Here is a 14,993-nt window from a genome sequence, read left to right as displayed (position 1 = left end):
TGCTCCATGTAGAAATAACAGGGTAAGGGAGTCTCTGGAGAAAAACTGTTCTTATGAGATAACTAGCTCCACTTGGAAAATATTTGGAAAAACACAAGCAAAACCAAAACTTTCCAAGTGTATATCTGGACCAAATACCTGAATGATTTAGGTAAAGCTTTTACTATATGAAACCACCCATGCCTGGACAGCACTGATAACATATACTCTAGGGAGCATCCACTCTTGAACGGTTACACCTCTGAAAAAGCTATTGAAGGAAAAAAAAAACTGTTAAAGACACAGGACAAAGGGCTATTCCTCTGCATTAAATAGGAGTGTCGTCTGGAGGGAGAATTCCACTTCCTCTGCCAACCAGCAGCCCTGCTGGCTGGCGGCTGTACTGGAGAGGAGTGTGCCTATCAGCTGAGGACGCGTGGCCCTTCTGTTCTCCATGTGGAGAGCCTGTCTTGGTGGTCCTGATAGGCGCCACTAACAAAAACTTGGCTTAGCTTTAAAAAAAATGTATCTCCTTTAGTGAATTCTTCAACTTCACAAAGAATAAAAGAACTTGATTCTCGTTTTTGTGTTATGTTTTACCAAATTTAATGGATCATCTTTTAATTTTTATATGACGTTTCTACTTCCCCGATGTCCATTCAGGGTCCTCACACTGAAAGCGCATCTTATGGTCCAGCCTGGTTGGACACAACCAAACCTACATTGATCTCAATCAGGTTCCCAGAGGAGACCTGAGAACATATTTTAGGAAACAGGGTGTGGGCCTCTTTACATCTGTATTCAGTGACATTTAAGGTGGTTGATCATTTCAATTTTGGAAATTACAGTTCATTAAAATGAAAAAAGCAATTACATTGTTGTGTTTCTCCACCTAGGCTAGGACTTTTCACAAACGTTTTATATAGAGCTGCATGATATAATGAAACTGGTCATCATAAAATAATTTTGCATTTGCCCAATGGTGACAGTAACATTTTCCTGATAAAATGTAATTACTTAACTAAGTTTTAAGACTTCAAGAAAAACAAACATGTCCCTGCTGACCCAACAGCTCTCAGTGCTGAATGCTGTACATCTTCTGATAAGATAAGAGACTGAAAAGAACCCAGTACATTTGGATCTGTGGATGTCACTGCTGACCCAAAAACCGTCTGATGAACACTGGGTTTCACCGATTGTGACTGAAGGTTTGAATATATGATTATTTCACATATAAATGATGAAGATCTGATAGGCAGTAGTTTTCAGTTAGAGGTATTGTTCTGTGTCCATATTAAAAAGAAACCAATTTTTTAGTATGGTTAAATTGCACTAGACTAAACATACAAAGATAAACTACTCTTTTTCTTCTATTTTGCTCTTAGGTTTAACATATGTAATACTATATGCTGGTTTTGTATAGGCATTGAAGGAAGGGCATTTCCTGGCATTTAAAATTCACTTCCAATTCTTGAGGCTAAATTAAGGAATACTGCTGATGTGGAATTCATCAAGACCAACGAGCCAGCATCTTGTACATTGTATGGCACTTAGTAGGCATTCAAGATCATTCTCAGAATTACTTTTATATAAAAGTTTTCTAGCTCTTATTTGACTACCAATAATATCTATAATACAGTTCATTTTTAATGCAGAAGAAACTTGACTTTGGAGCCTTGCCCCTCAAACCTGGTCCTGATTACTACTTCAACTCCTGTTTATATAATTCTGCACAATTTTGGCAGGATTCAAGAGCACATACCAGGGTGTTGGCTTTTATGAATCTCCTGGGATGTGAATGTCAAGCTGACTGGATGAACTCTGGCCACAAATCCCAGACAAGCACAATGACTCTATTTATTCAGACTTGGCCGCCTGAATGCAGATTGACTCTGTGGGTAATAAATTTTCACAGGCCAAGAACTTCAGCATCAACCAAGCTGATCCTGAGAAGAAAAATGCACCCAGGGAAGTGAAGTTGGGTTGCTAAAACCTCCTATATTTTTATTCCACATCTGCATATCATTCAGCTAACTCATTTGGTCACTGATTGACAGGCCCAGCCAGAGGTTCTTTTTAAAAGTTCTGCTTTCTGTTATGCAATTGTCATATTAAAAAGGAACAAGGGAAAAAATGAACAACATCCACTGCAGTGGGCAATCTGCTTTTAATATTATACTCTAAGCTGATGTTTGTTTTCCAGTGACTTCTAAGGTAAAGAACAGAGAATCAGCACAGGAATATTCCCAGTGCTTCCCCATGAGAAGCCCAAGGTCTCAACATGCAAGAAGAGCAATTCAGCACTCAGAGTTATCTCACCTACAGTCCTGACTCCCTGGTGCAGCCAGGCTCTCAATTCACACTGAGATTCTTTTAGATACGATTAGCAGTCCATGCACTCAAATAAGACATGGATAGGCTCTTTAACTGGAAGATTTATGTTAACTACCTAGATGTCTATTAAATTAATTGTGCTCTCCAAATATTGATTGGGGATTAAAAGGTAACTTTTCTTCATGGTGAGAAGTAAATTATGCCAGTAGGAAAATTTCCCTCTACAGATTTTATTCAATGATCATGGCCTGCAAAATTAAAATCATCAGTTTAAGTGGGTAAACCTTGCTCATTTACAGAGAAAAATGCAGTTATATAATCAAAAGGAAAAGGCTGCCTAATATGTGTGGATAATGTGATTACTGGAAGCTGTAGGCACATACGCAGCCATTCAAACTGGATCCTGCTTCCCTGCTCTCCCTGAGCTTTTGTATTTGTCATCTCTGAAACACTCCCTTCTCTTGACACTATCTTGGATGCTCCTTGTTGAGAGCCTTAATCCTGTGTCCCTCTCCTGATGCCTTAGCGGTACTAATTTCATCTCGATATTTGCTGTGTCCAACCTCCCAAGTTCACCCTGACATGAAAGGCAGTGCTGTCCTCTTCAACAAGTGGAAAGACATGTAATATAATTCATATCTTCTTTCTAAATCCATCTTAAAAGTTTCTTTGGCACTTAGTAACTTCAGGAATAATTTTGTCTTAAATCTTCTAATTACTTTATATTCTTCCAGGGAAACACTGCTTTTTGGAATTATTAAAACCAAGAGTTACAGAAAAGAAGACCAAACAAAGATGCTACATGTGTCACGTGTCCTTCCTGTACCAAGAGAAATAAGAGAACTAATTCTCTTATTGTTTTTCCTACTTCCACTTTGAGCCCCTCAAGTATGAATGTTATAGGAGCAAATGTGAGGATATGCTTCCATTTCAATTATATCTCTAAACTTTCTGAGTAAACCCCATCACAACCCCATCTCTACAGGTTATAGCAGAAATTCTGCTATCCTTGTAAGGGACAGTTGTGGAGAAACCCATTCTCTTAGTTTTGAAGACTTCTGTTTGAGATAATTTCTGAAAATTTCTAACTTCAATATGGCTTGGCATTAAGCCTATTTAATAAGTGGCTATAGACACTTCCATGGAGACTGGATAGATGCTTTCCTCCTAAATAGGTAGATTATTTGTGCATTAATCTATAGTCAATTTATGATCTTGGGTCTTATGTTTCAGTCTTCTCTGTCAATACCTTTGATCTTTGGGTAGGACTAACTTGAAAAATTATAGTGTTCAGTAAAAGAAATAAAGGTAAAGAAAGTAATCTTTGACAATGGACAGTGAACAGCAGGAAATCCTGTCAATTCATCTCAACACTGTGCTCTGACCCATGAATCTGTTCAGCAATAACTTAGCACCTCTGCTGTGCTAGACACAGTTCCTGCCTTCAGGAAACTTCCAGTGTAGTTGGCAGAAAAAGATATTTTAAAAAGTAAAAATAAGGCCCTGACCAGGTAGCTCAGTTGGTTAGAGCATTGTCCTGATACACCAAGATTGCAGGTTCGATCCCCGGTCACGGCACATACAAGAATCAACCAAATGAATGCATATATAAGTAGAGTAACAAATCAATGCTTCTCTCTCTCTTCTCTCACACTCAAATTAACAAAATTTTTAACAGAAAAAAAGTAAAAAAGTAAAGATAACACATAACTAAAATTATAATGAGACTTAAGAAGAAAGACTGAAGTTATTGTGAAAAGGACTAAGCATGGTCCAATTTAGATAAGGGGGAAGCTTCTTGAGGAAGTGAAAGTTACTCTGCATTTCCTAGGTAGGTAGGTGTTGATCAGGGAAAATGAGATCGATGAGGACTATGGCAGTCCCGAGGAAGCTGAGCATGGCTCTGAGGAGCTGAGAGAAGGCCCATGTGGCTGAAGTGCGATGAATGAGCTCAATGTGTAGTGAAGGGGCAGAGTGGGTGACGCCAGGCTGTGTAGGGTAGCGTTCACCCTGGGTTTTATCCCAAGTGGAATGGTAAATATATTTAAGGTGTTAGACCAAGAAAAGACTTCATCTGATTAACATTTTTAAGAGAAGAGTATGAGGAGATTATATTATAAAAGATAAGGAATAGGAATATGCAGTGTCTACTAGACTGGTTTAGATGAGCCAGGATGGAAAGAGGTGATGGACTAATATTTAGTTTTGGAGGTAGAATCTATAGGACTTAGCAATGAAACTAACATTTAAGTGGGAACAGGAGTCATCAGGATGATCCAGCGTTTCTAGGCTTGAACAGCAGCGCATCTGGCAGTTACACTTTTAGACGTGGAAACACTTACAAGAAGAGCATATCTGAGTGTGGGTGGGTAAGGGGTGGAAGACCAGAATGTGAAATGCTTATGAGACATCCAAGTGGAAAAGTCAAGTAGGTCTGCAGTTCAGAAGAGAGCTCTGAGCTGAGAATATAACTTTAGGAATTGTAAGCACGTAAGAATTTAAGATCATGGGAATGGATGAGGTCACCCAGACAGAGAGGAAGGGAGTAGGGGAGGAAGTCAGGAGAAGGAAGTGGAGAAGAAAAATCAGGAATAAAAGCTAAAAGGCTCCAAAATTTAAGGTTAGGTAGAGGAAGAGCAGTCAGCAAAGAAACCTGAGAAGAAATAGCCAGAAGGGCAGGAAACAAAAGAGAAGAGTTTGGTATGAGACACCTCAAGAAAGGTGGGTGATCAATAGCTTTCAGTGCTCAATGCTGTACATTTTCCGATAAGATAAGAGATTGAAAAGAACCCAGTACATTTGGATCTGTGGATGTCACTACTGACCCAATGAGTAGTTCTGGTGGACAGGTGGGGCAGGAGTTAAGGGAACAAGTTCCCAAGTAACTGAGAGGAAATGGGACAGATTTTTTATAAGAGGAAGGTAGTGTTTTCAGTAATAGAAGGAAAGGGAGAGAAAGAGTAAAGATAAAGGTGGTTGTATGGATCTGGTTATAGGAACCTGAGACTTTCCTGTTACATGCCAGCCAGCCATGGTATTCGCTAGCGAAATGAAAACAAATGAGATACAAAATCAGATTCAGGATGCTCACTCAGGAAGTCAGGAAGATAGAAAAACAAGTCCCATATTACTCACATATTATCTATTCTGTGATGGAGATAATTACAGGATGCTGAGGGAGAAAACTTGTAGAATGACATCACCAGTGAACTATTATAAGTTATGTATATATAATGTGATACCCAGAATAGGCACTCAAAAAGCTACACAAAGAGATAAAATAAAAATAAAAAATACTATAAACAAGTAAAAATGGAGTTCCACAAAATATTCAAGGAGCCTATAGGAAGCCAAAATGGAAAACAAACAAACAAACAAACAAACAAAAACAAAGAGAAAAAAAACAAACAGAAAACAAAAAATAAACTGGCAGACTTAAGTGCTAATGTATTAATAATTACATTAAATGCAAATGGTCCAAACACATCAATTAAACGACAGACATTGGCAAAGTGGATTAAATCATAACAACAATATGCCATCTATAAAAAACTCATTTCAAATTATCATGATATAAGTAGGTTGAAAATAAAAAGAATGGGAATAGTTACATTATATAAACATTAATCAAAAGAATAATGCAGTGGTTACATTGATAAAGTAGACTTCAGAACAAAAATTTAGCAGAGACAGAATGGACATTGCAATGATAAAAGGGTCAATCAGCCAAGAAGACAGAGCAACCCTAAATGTCATGCACCAAATAACAGAGCTGTAAAATATGTGGAGCACATACTGATAGAATGGAAAGGAGAAATAGGCAAGTCCACAATTATAGTTGAAGATTTCAACACTCCTCTTTCAAGAACTGATAGAGCAACTGGATAGAAAGTCAGCAAGGACATAGAATAACTCAACAGGATATAATTGATGTTTATAGCGCACTCCACCCAACATCAGCAGAATACAGATTCTTTCAAGTGCTCATGAAACAGATACCAACATAGACCATATCTGGGGCCATAAAAAATGCTCCATAAATTCACAAGAATTTAAATCACAGAGAATATGTTCTTTGAACATAATGGAACCAAACTAGAAATGAATAAAAGATGACAGGAAATCTCTAAACACTTGGAAATGAAACAATACACTGCTAAATAATCCATGTACCAAAAAGGAAGTCTCACTTAACTGACTGACAATGAAGATACAACATATCAAAATTTGTGGGGTACAGCTTGGGCAGTGGTGGGAGTGGAATGTACAGCACTAAATGCTTATATTATGAAAGAGGATAAGTGTCAAAGCAAAACCTATGCTTATTCAGGAAACTAAAGAAGAGAAAAATGAACCAAAGCAAGCAGGAGACAAATAATAAAGATAAACCGATGAAATGGAAAACAGAAAAACTGGTAGAGAACATCAATGAAACAAAAAGTCTGAAAAGATCAATAAAATCAATAAATATTCAGTGAGAATCACAAAGACAAAAATAAAGAAGATCAGTATCAAGAATGAGATGGGATATCACTATAACCCCAGACATCAAAAGGACAATATAGTTCTACACACATAAATATCACAACTTAAATGTCATGATGGAGTAGCTATTTGGAGAGCACATACTACCATAATCTAGCCAAGATGAAGAAATCTGAATAACCCATTAACTATAAAGAAAACAGAATTTGTAAGTTTTTAATATCTTCAGGTCCACATGGTTTTACTAGGGAATTCTGACAAACATTTAAAGAGGAATGCAATCTCTTTTTTATGCAATCTCTTAAAAAAAAGGGAAGAGCAAGGAACACTTCTCAATTCATTGTACAAGCCAGTGTTGCCTTGTATCAGGGGGGTCAAACTCATCTTCACCAGGGATCACATCAGCCTTATAGTTGCCTTCAAAGGGCCAAATGTGCCCTGGCTAGTGTAGCTCAGTGGATTGAGCGTGGGCTGTGAACCAAAGTGTCGCAGGTTCGATTCCTAGTCAGGGCACATGCCTGGGTTGCAGGCCATGACCCCCAGCAACCGCACATTGATGTTTCTCCCTCTCCCTCCCTCTCTGTCTCTCTCTCTCTCTCTCTCTCCCTTCCCTCTCTAAAAATAAATAAATAAAATCTTTAAAAAAAGAAGAAAAAAAAAAGGGTGTTGGACAAACTTAAAAAAAAAAAGGGGCGAATGTAATTTCAATTCCTCAACAGTTAAGGAGTAGTTACATTTATATAGTCCCAAAATCATTTTGGCCCTTTGAAGACAACTGAGATGCTGATGTGGCCCTGTTGAAGATGAATTTGACACCCCTGCCTTATATCAAAACCAGACAAAGATGATACAAAAAAAGAGACCTTAAGAATGATATTTCCACCTGGCTGGCATAGCTCAGAGGATTGAGCACGGGCTGTGAACCAAAGAATTGCAGGTTTGATTCTCAGTCAGGGCACATCCCTGGGTTGTGGGCCAGGTCCCCAGTGGGGGCCAAGTGAGAGGCAACCACACATTGATGTTTCTCTCTCCCTGTTTCTCCCTTCCTTCCCTTCTCTAAAAAAATAAATAAATAAAATCTAAAAAAAAAAGAAAAAAAAGAATGATATTTCTATCCTGAGTTCCAGCCAAGATACAGGCATAGGTAGAGACCCTTTGTTTCCTCGCACAACCAAAAGGAAGATAACAACCAATCTGAAATCAATAAACTACCAAAAACACCAGAAAATCAAAGTGAATGGAACTGTGACAACAAAGGAATTAAAGAAAAAATCAACCAGAGCAACCAGACTGGTAAGGCAGTGGATCACGCAGCAGACTCAGAAAAACCTTGGGGGTGCAGTGGACCTTAGGGGAGGGTCTGGCTGCCCAGCTTCATGCAAGGGAGGGGCTGACTTACGAGGACTCAGAGGTGGCTGTGGGCTACAGCAGTTGCGGCAGTAGGAAACGCTCCTACCAGTCTCACACAAGAGTCTGTTGAAAAGTATGGCAGAGCCTAGCAGGCCACCCTTTGGCCGCTCCCACACAGGCAGGGCCACAAGGCAGCACAGAGGGTAGTCCTGCCCAGGTGAAAACCTAAGGCCTGCCCCCTTACAACCTATCAACTGTGCCAAGACAAAGAAATATGGCCCAAAGGAAACAACATAATAAAGCCTCAGAAAGAGAGCTAAGTGAGGAGGAGATTGCCAAAATATCTGATAGAGAATTTAAAGTCCTGGTAATCAAAATGCTCACAAATCTGATTTAGCTTGGTTGAAAAATGAAGGAACAAATGAAAGATACCCAAAGTGAAATAAAGCAGAATGTTCAGGGAACCAAGAGTAACAGGAAGGAAACCAGGTCCCAAAGCAACAATTTGGAACAAAGGGAAAAAATAAACATCCATCAAAATGAAGAAACAAGAATACGAAAAGGTGAAGAGATTCTTACAAACCTCTGGGACAACCTGAAATGTTCCAATATCTGAATTATAGGGGTGCCAGAAGGAGAAGAGGAAGACCAAGAATGAAAACCTTTTTGAACAAATAATGAAGGAAAACTTCCCCAGTCTGGTGAAGGAAATAGACTTCCAGGAAGTCCAGGAAGCTCAGAGAGTCCCAAAGAAGTTGGGCCCAAAGAGGAACACACCAAGGCACATCATCATTAAGTTACCCAAGATGAAAGATAAGGAGAGAATCTTCAAAGCAGCAAGAGGAAAGGAGAGAGTTACCTACAAAGGAGTGCCCATAAGACTAGCAGCTGATTTCTCAAAAGAAACCTTGCAGGCAAGAAGGGCTGGGAAGAAGTATTTGAAGTCATGGAAGGCAGGGATCTACATTTAAGAATACTCTATCCAGCAAAGCTATCATTTAGAATGAAGGGCAGATAAAGTGCTTCCCAGATAAGGTCAAGTTAAAGGACTTCCTCATCACCAAGCCATTATTATAGGAAATGTTAAAGGGACTTACCCAAGAAAAAGAAGATAAAAAATATGAATAGTAAAATGACAACAAACTCACAACTATTAACAAATGAACCTAAAAAGAAAGAAAGAAAGAAAGAAAGAAAGAAAGAAAGAAAGAAAGAAAGAAAGAAAAAGAAAAACAAAAACTAAGCCAACAACTAGAATAGGAACAGAATCAGAGAAATGGAGATTACATGGAGGGATTTCAGTGGGGAGGGGGAAGGGAGGAATAGGTGGAAAGATACAGGGAAGAAGAAGCATAATTAGTAGGCATAAAACAGATGGGGAGAGGTAAAAAATGGTATAGGAAACAGAGGACTCAAAGAACTTATATGTACAACCCATGGGCAGGAACTAGGTGGGGAAATGCTGGAGGGTTGTGGGGGCAGAGTGGAGGGGAGAGAGGGGGAAAATTGGGAAAACTGTAATACCATAATCAATAAAAAATTAATAAAAAGTAAGAATGATATTTCTCATGAACAGAAAGAGACAAACGTGAGGATGTGGATTGACTGGAATTCTCTTATATTGCCAGTGGGAGTGTCAACTGTGCAACCACTTTGGAAAATGGTTTGGGATAATCTAGTCAAGTGGAACACACTCACCAAAAAGTTTAATTGTAGTGTGTGGCTTATGAATGTTCATGCAATTGTATTTTTAGGTTAGATGTGCTTTTCTCCATGTATGGTTTGCTCAATTATAAGTTAATTAAAAAAGAATGGAAGCCTATTGGATCTGGTGACATGAAGATGACAGGTAAGCACAAGTTCTGAGAGAGGGGGCGCTTTGGGGACCTCGTGTTCATTCCAATTTTACAAATGGTGATAGTAGAGCAGAGAGTAGTTCAGGAAGTGGACCAAGGTTGCAAAACTACTGAGTAGTAAAGCAAGGATTTGAACCCTGGGAGCAGGGCTGCTGATCCTGTTCTAACCCACTAAACCACCTTTCTCTTTATCTTTGAGAGCATAAAGGTAATGAGGATAAAGGAAACATTAGAGTGGAGTATTCACACACACTAGCATCTGAGGCTAGTTTAGGAAGGGCAAGCAGACACAGCAACTTCATGCTCTTGTAGGTGTCTCTTTATCACAGTGGCTATAAAGGCTAGTTAGTGTCCAATAGTCTCAGGACAACTAGGTATCATGCAAGGAAAGGTTAAGCATTTTACTTTACTATATTTATGTAAACAGGGAAATGTACAATATATTTTTGGAAGATTTTGAGTTAAGACACAAACTCCAATTACATCTGAAAAATCATTTGTGTTGTTTAAGTATCGCCCAAATGCCAGGGAAATGCAGTATGTGCATGGTATGTTACAAGTGTGCACAGGCTCCATCCGTTCTTTCAGGGCACAGTTGTATTTTGGTCTTAGAGAGAAAAAAAATACCACATCATTAGACTTTTTTTAGAAGCATGGAAATTACAATTTTGTGATTAGGCCAGGGTATAATTACAGGCCAGAGCCCAATAACTTAATATAATTAGTGTTACAGCAATCACTGAAACTACCACACAAAAGCCACACTATGAAGCCTTAATTAAAAGAGAGGAGATTACTGTATAAAAATCATTCATTCTGTCAGCTGCTTTCATTGCAAAAGGTAGGAAGCTGCAAACAAATGGGGACCAAATGCAAGAATAAAGGATCTGACCTTATATTCACAATACAATGTTATCAATGGCTATAGGTGAGAAAGAAATCACTAATAAAGAAAGAGGAGTTAACAGAAAGTTCTTGCTGCCTTAGAGGACATCTTCGATAACTGGTTTTTTGAAACTGAGTTTGCAGTAGAAATACTTCCTGGAAATAATTCAGGAAATTCTTTCCAAATTAAGAAAAGTCTTGCTGAATGAAATTGTTAATTCATTTTCTGTAATATATTTTTAAAAGATTTTATTTATTTTTTATTTTTAGAGAGAGGGGAAGGGAAGGAGAAAGAGGGGGAGAGAAACATCAATGTGACAGAGAAACGTCAATCAGTTGCCTCTTGTCCACTCCCCAACGGGGACTGAATCTGCAGCCCTGGCATGTGCCCTGTCTGGAAATCGAACCAGTGACCTTTCATTTTGTGGGATGATGTTCAACCAACTGAGCCACACTGATCAGGGCTATAAACCCCTTTTCTAATACAAAGTTTACACAATCTACACATTTGATATGACTTAATCTACAATGCACCTATCTGAACTTCTTGGGAAAACACTCACAGAGATGAAATCATTTGCTTATAGTCACAGAGACAAGAACCAAAATCACCAGTGAAGTCATTCTCCGGTTCTAGCACAGCTGCTGTGTTATGCATAGCTGACCACCCTGGTGTGTGCACCTAAAACAAATTAATCAGTCTCTAGGCCTCCAAGGCCTGAGTGGTCGCCCTTGCTCATTCTTCCGCTTGGGGTTTTCTCCACTTGCCCAAACAGTTTCAAGATTCACTGAGTTCTGTCTCAGGTGCTGTCTCTTCTTTGGTTGCTTCCCCACCTCTCACAGGTGAGCAGACCCCTCTGTGACCCCACAGCACATTCTGCTCAGATGCTCTTCCTGGAAGTTTCCTTTGACTTTTCTTTCACCTCTGCACTCTCTGTGCATTATCTGCATTCACATGTCTAGACAAGTGCATCACCTGCACAGCATTCTGTAATACTTTATAAAAAATTGACTCTCTCAAGAGCAACTGAATAGCACAAGTGTCTTGTAGCACATGTAAAAATGACTTAGAAAAAAAACTCGGAATCGTTTTTAGACCTATTACATTTATCCAAACCTGACAAAATACAATATAGGTAGCAAGAAAAAGGAAACAGAAGTATAGGAAAATATGTCTTCAGTGGTTTCAAACTTGCTTTAAACTACAAGCGTTGCCTGAAGTATAGAGGTGAAAGTGATGAATGTTAAGTGGGTATTTTTTCACTTTAACTGACTGATCAGAAGAGCATTTACAAACCCCTGACTGATGTCTTGAGCTGATAAATCAACATCAAAGGAGAACATCTCAAGCACATTTATCATTAAGACAAACAGGCTATTCTGAGCATGATTATTTTTTATTCATCATTTTAGCTCACCTCCATGCTTGCATCTTTTCAATGTTAATAATATCTGTATAAGACTTCTCAATATTTAATGCTTATAGCTTGCCTGTTGCATGCTGATGATGTTAAGATCACATGTTTGATCTCTAGAAGGCTGGTTAGCTTTCCAGAAAGTTTCTATTTCACTGAAGCCTGACCCCAGTCAGCGTCCTTATAAATGGCTGTTGTTGGTTTCAGTGCCATAAAGAGCACAGAATTACAATTTTAAGGGAAATTAGGGCCAAGATATTTTAACAGACTTGCCCAATGGCATTGCATCTTGTAATTAGCAGAGGATACTCAGCATCGCAGAACATGGTAAGTCAGGATTTGTATGACTCAGGGGATACCCAGGCCAGTCTCTCAGGTCAGTGTCGTCATGCCACGTTCAAACAGCACAATGTAAAAGATAATCTTACCTGTTCATTCTCCTCTTCATCACTACTTAGCTTAAGGTCATCTTCTAGCATTCTGGAAGAGGGAACAAAGAAGTACAGATACTTAGCAAATTCAAAATAATTTACCAACAAAGTATCTGAATTAGAACAATGTTTCAGTAATAAGTCTATTTGATTTGCTAAGTTAAAAAAGTGTTCATTTTAAGCCATTTTTCTGTGATGCACTTAGAAGCAACAAACTGCCACATCATGAAAATTCACCCATATAATAGTCATAGGATAAGATGGGCTGCTTTTCCTTGTGAAGTTTAATCCCAAATTATTTGTTCAGTGTTTCCATGTGGCAGATGCTGTACTATGTCTCCGTTTCCATTTGTGGTAAACAGAATCAAAGGGCAAGCAGACCTCTGCCAAGAGCTGTAAGTGTGAGCTACAACTGCTTAGGTCTCCACCAGTCAGAGCTCTGGAGAGGACATCTGCCCAAGGACCCTGCTGGATAAGGAAAACCAAATAGGAGAGAACCTTTTGGAAAGACTCTGAGGGCAACTCTCCAGTGCCCCCTGCATCCCTCAGATGTGTATAACAGTACCTTTGGGTCCACAAAGAAAAACAACAAAAAAACCCCAAATACTTTAAAACACTGATTTTTTTATGCTTATATGAGGATACTTCTTCATTGCTTTTAGACACGGAGATAGGGAGAGGGGAAAGGAGATAGGCAAACACCTATGTGAGAGAGAAGCATTGATGGTTGCCTCCCATATGTGCCTGGCCTGGGGGTCACACGCACCCTTGCCAGTACCAGGGATTGACCCTGCACCCTAGGTATGTGCCCTGACCAAGGGTCAAACCCACAACCTTTCAGTTACAGGACGATGCTCCAACAAACTGAGCCACACAGACCAGGGCCCTGTGATTTCTGATGACGATAAAATGATTTTCTTATCAGCATTACCAAATTGTTTCTTTATGGAATAGTAGTTTTCAGATTAAGCCATTTTGAAAGAAATGTCACTTAGGAACACTCTATAACAGAAATGACTGCAGAGCTGTTCTGTTGGCGGCAGGGAGAGACTTTTCGTAGGAACCCTGGCGCACCAGAGATCTATCAGTCCGTAGGCCCTTGAGCCTGTGTGCTTGAAAGGCCCCACTCTCCTCCTTGAAGTCACCTTCCAAAGACTGTCCCCTAAACTGTGCTTGATTCCTTTAAAAGCCAACTATAACCCTATCATCAGCATATTTCTCTATTTTAATTAGTCATTTCAGTGGCTTTTGGGGTGAACTAGGGACAAAAACCTGCCAGGATGGGACATGGGCAGAGTTCTGCCCAACCCAGGCTTTTTGTCCTGGGGGGAAGTCACTTAACTTCCTGGACTCCGCCCTATTTGTAAAATGAAGGTGATTTTGGGCAATCTCTAAGGTCCAATCCTGCTTTAGATTCCATAAGTCTAGGAAATAAATTTGCCATTATTTTATAAAGTAGGAAAACTCCTGTACTAAGTAAGGACTTGCTAAGCAACTTTGACATACCACTGAAGCCATAACCATTAAGACGCCATGTCTGTGTCCTCGTAGGTTACAGTTATTCTACCAGCTGCAAGACGTCTCACTCACTGATCATTAAACCCCAAGCAAACAAACATGACATCAACAAAGACTGTAGAGCTGTGTTCTCAACTGCTATGGCCATCTGGCATGTCATTCATTTTCCTTGACTCTAGGAACTCATACATCAGGCTTCAAAGACAAGAGACACAGTGGTGATTTATTAGAGTGTTTGGGAAGAGCCTAGGAGGGGGACTGTGTTTTCTTTGTCCTTGAGTCTCTGGGGACTAGCACAGTGAGGACACATGGCATAATACCAGTTTGTGGGTTGGTCTGAGCACCTTCCCCAACACTATTTTCACATGCCTTTCTGATGAAAAATGCCAGAGGGGCAGGGCCATTTCTCATCTCCACCCCTTACTCCCTCTTTTGGGGTAAACTGCCAAGTGCAATTTGGTTGAATCTCACAGGCTGCTCTTTGAGCACTGGGTGTTCTAAGTGTGGGTGGCCCTGTCAGTGGATAGAAAAGGGGAGGGGAGAACACACACAATCATCATTAACAACGCCTTTGTTACATGGAAGTCATGTCAGGGGTGACTGAGAAGTTTCATCTTTATTTGGGCAATCATGTGCACAGATCTGAAGGCCACTGTCAACCAGAGCAGGAAACCCCAAAACACCCCAAAGCAAGGGAACTTAGCTTGGCTGCAAATCAGCCATGCGACTCCCTCACCACA

The 14,993-nt window shown here is 39.6% G+C and overlaps 1 protein-coding gene across 1 annotated transcript in view; it reads right to left on the bottom strand.

Annotated features, from left to right (window-relative positions):
• AFF3 (AF4/FMR2 family member 3) overlaps window positions 1–14,993 on the bottom strand; it is a 547,917-nt gene that overhangs the window by 116,334 nt on the left and 416,590 nt on the right. Inside the window, exon 11 of the mRNA XM_036028289.1 lies at window positions 12,733–12,784. Within this exon, the coding sequence (XP_035884182.1) occupies window positions 12,733–12,784 (52 nt within the window). The remainder of the gene's footprint in view (window positions 1–12,732; window positions 12,785–14,993) is intronic.

The sequence above is a fragment of the Phyllostomus discolor genome, chromosome 6 (genome assembly GCF_004126475.2).
Source record: "Phyllostomus discolor isolate MPI-MPIP mPhyDis1 chromosome 6, mPhyDis1.pri.v3, whole genome shotgun sequence".
Classification (NCBI taxonomy): domain Eukaryota; kingdom Metazoa; phylum Chordata; class Mammalia; order Chiroptera; family Phyllostomidae; genus Phyllostomus; species Phyllostomus discolor.
The sequence above is the reverse complement of the archived record's forward strand: the minus strand, read 5'-3'. Positions and strand labels throughout refer to the sequence as shown.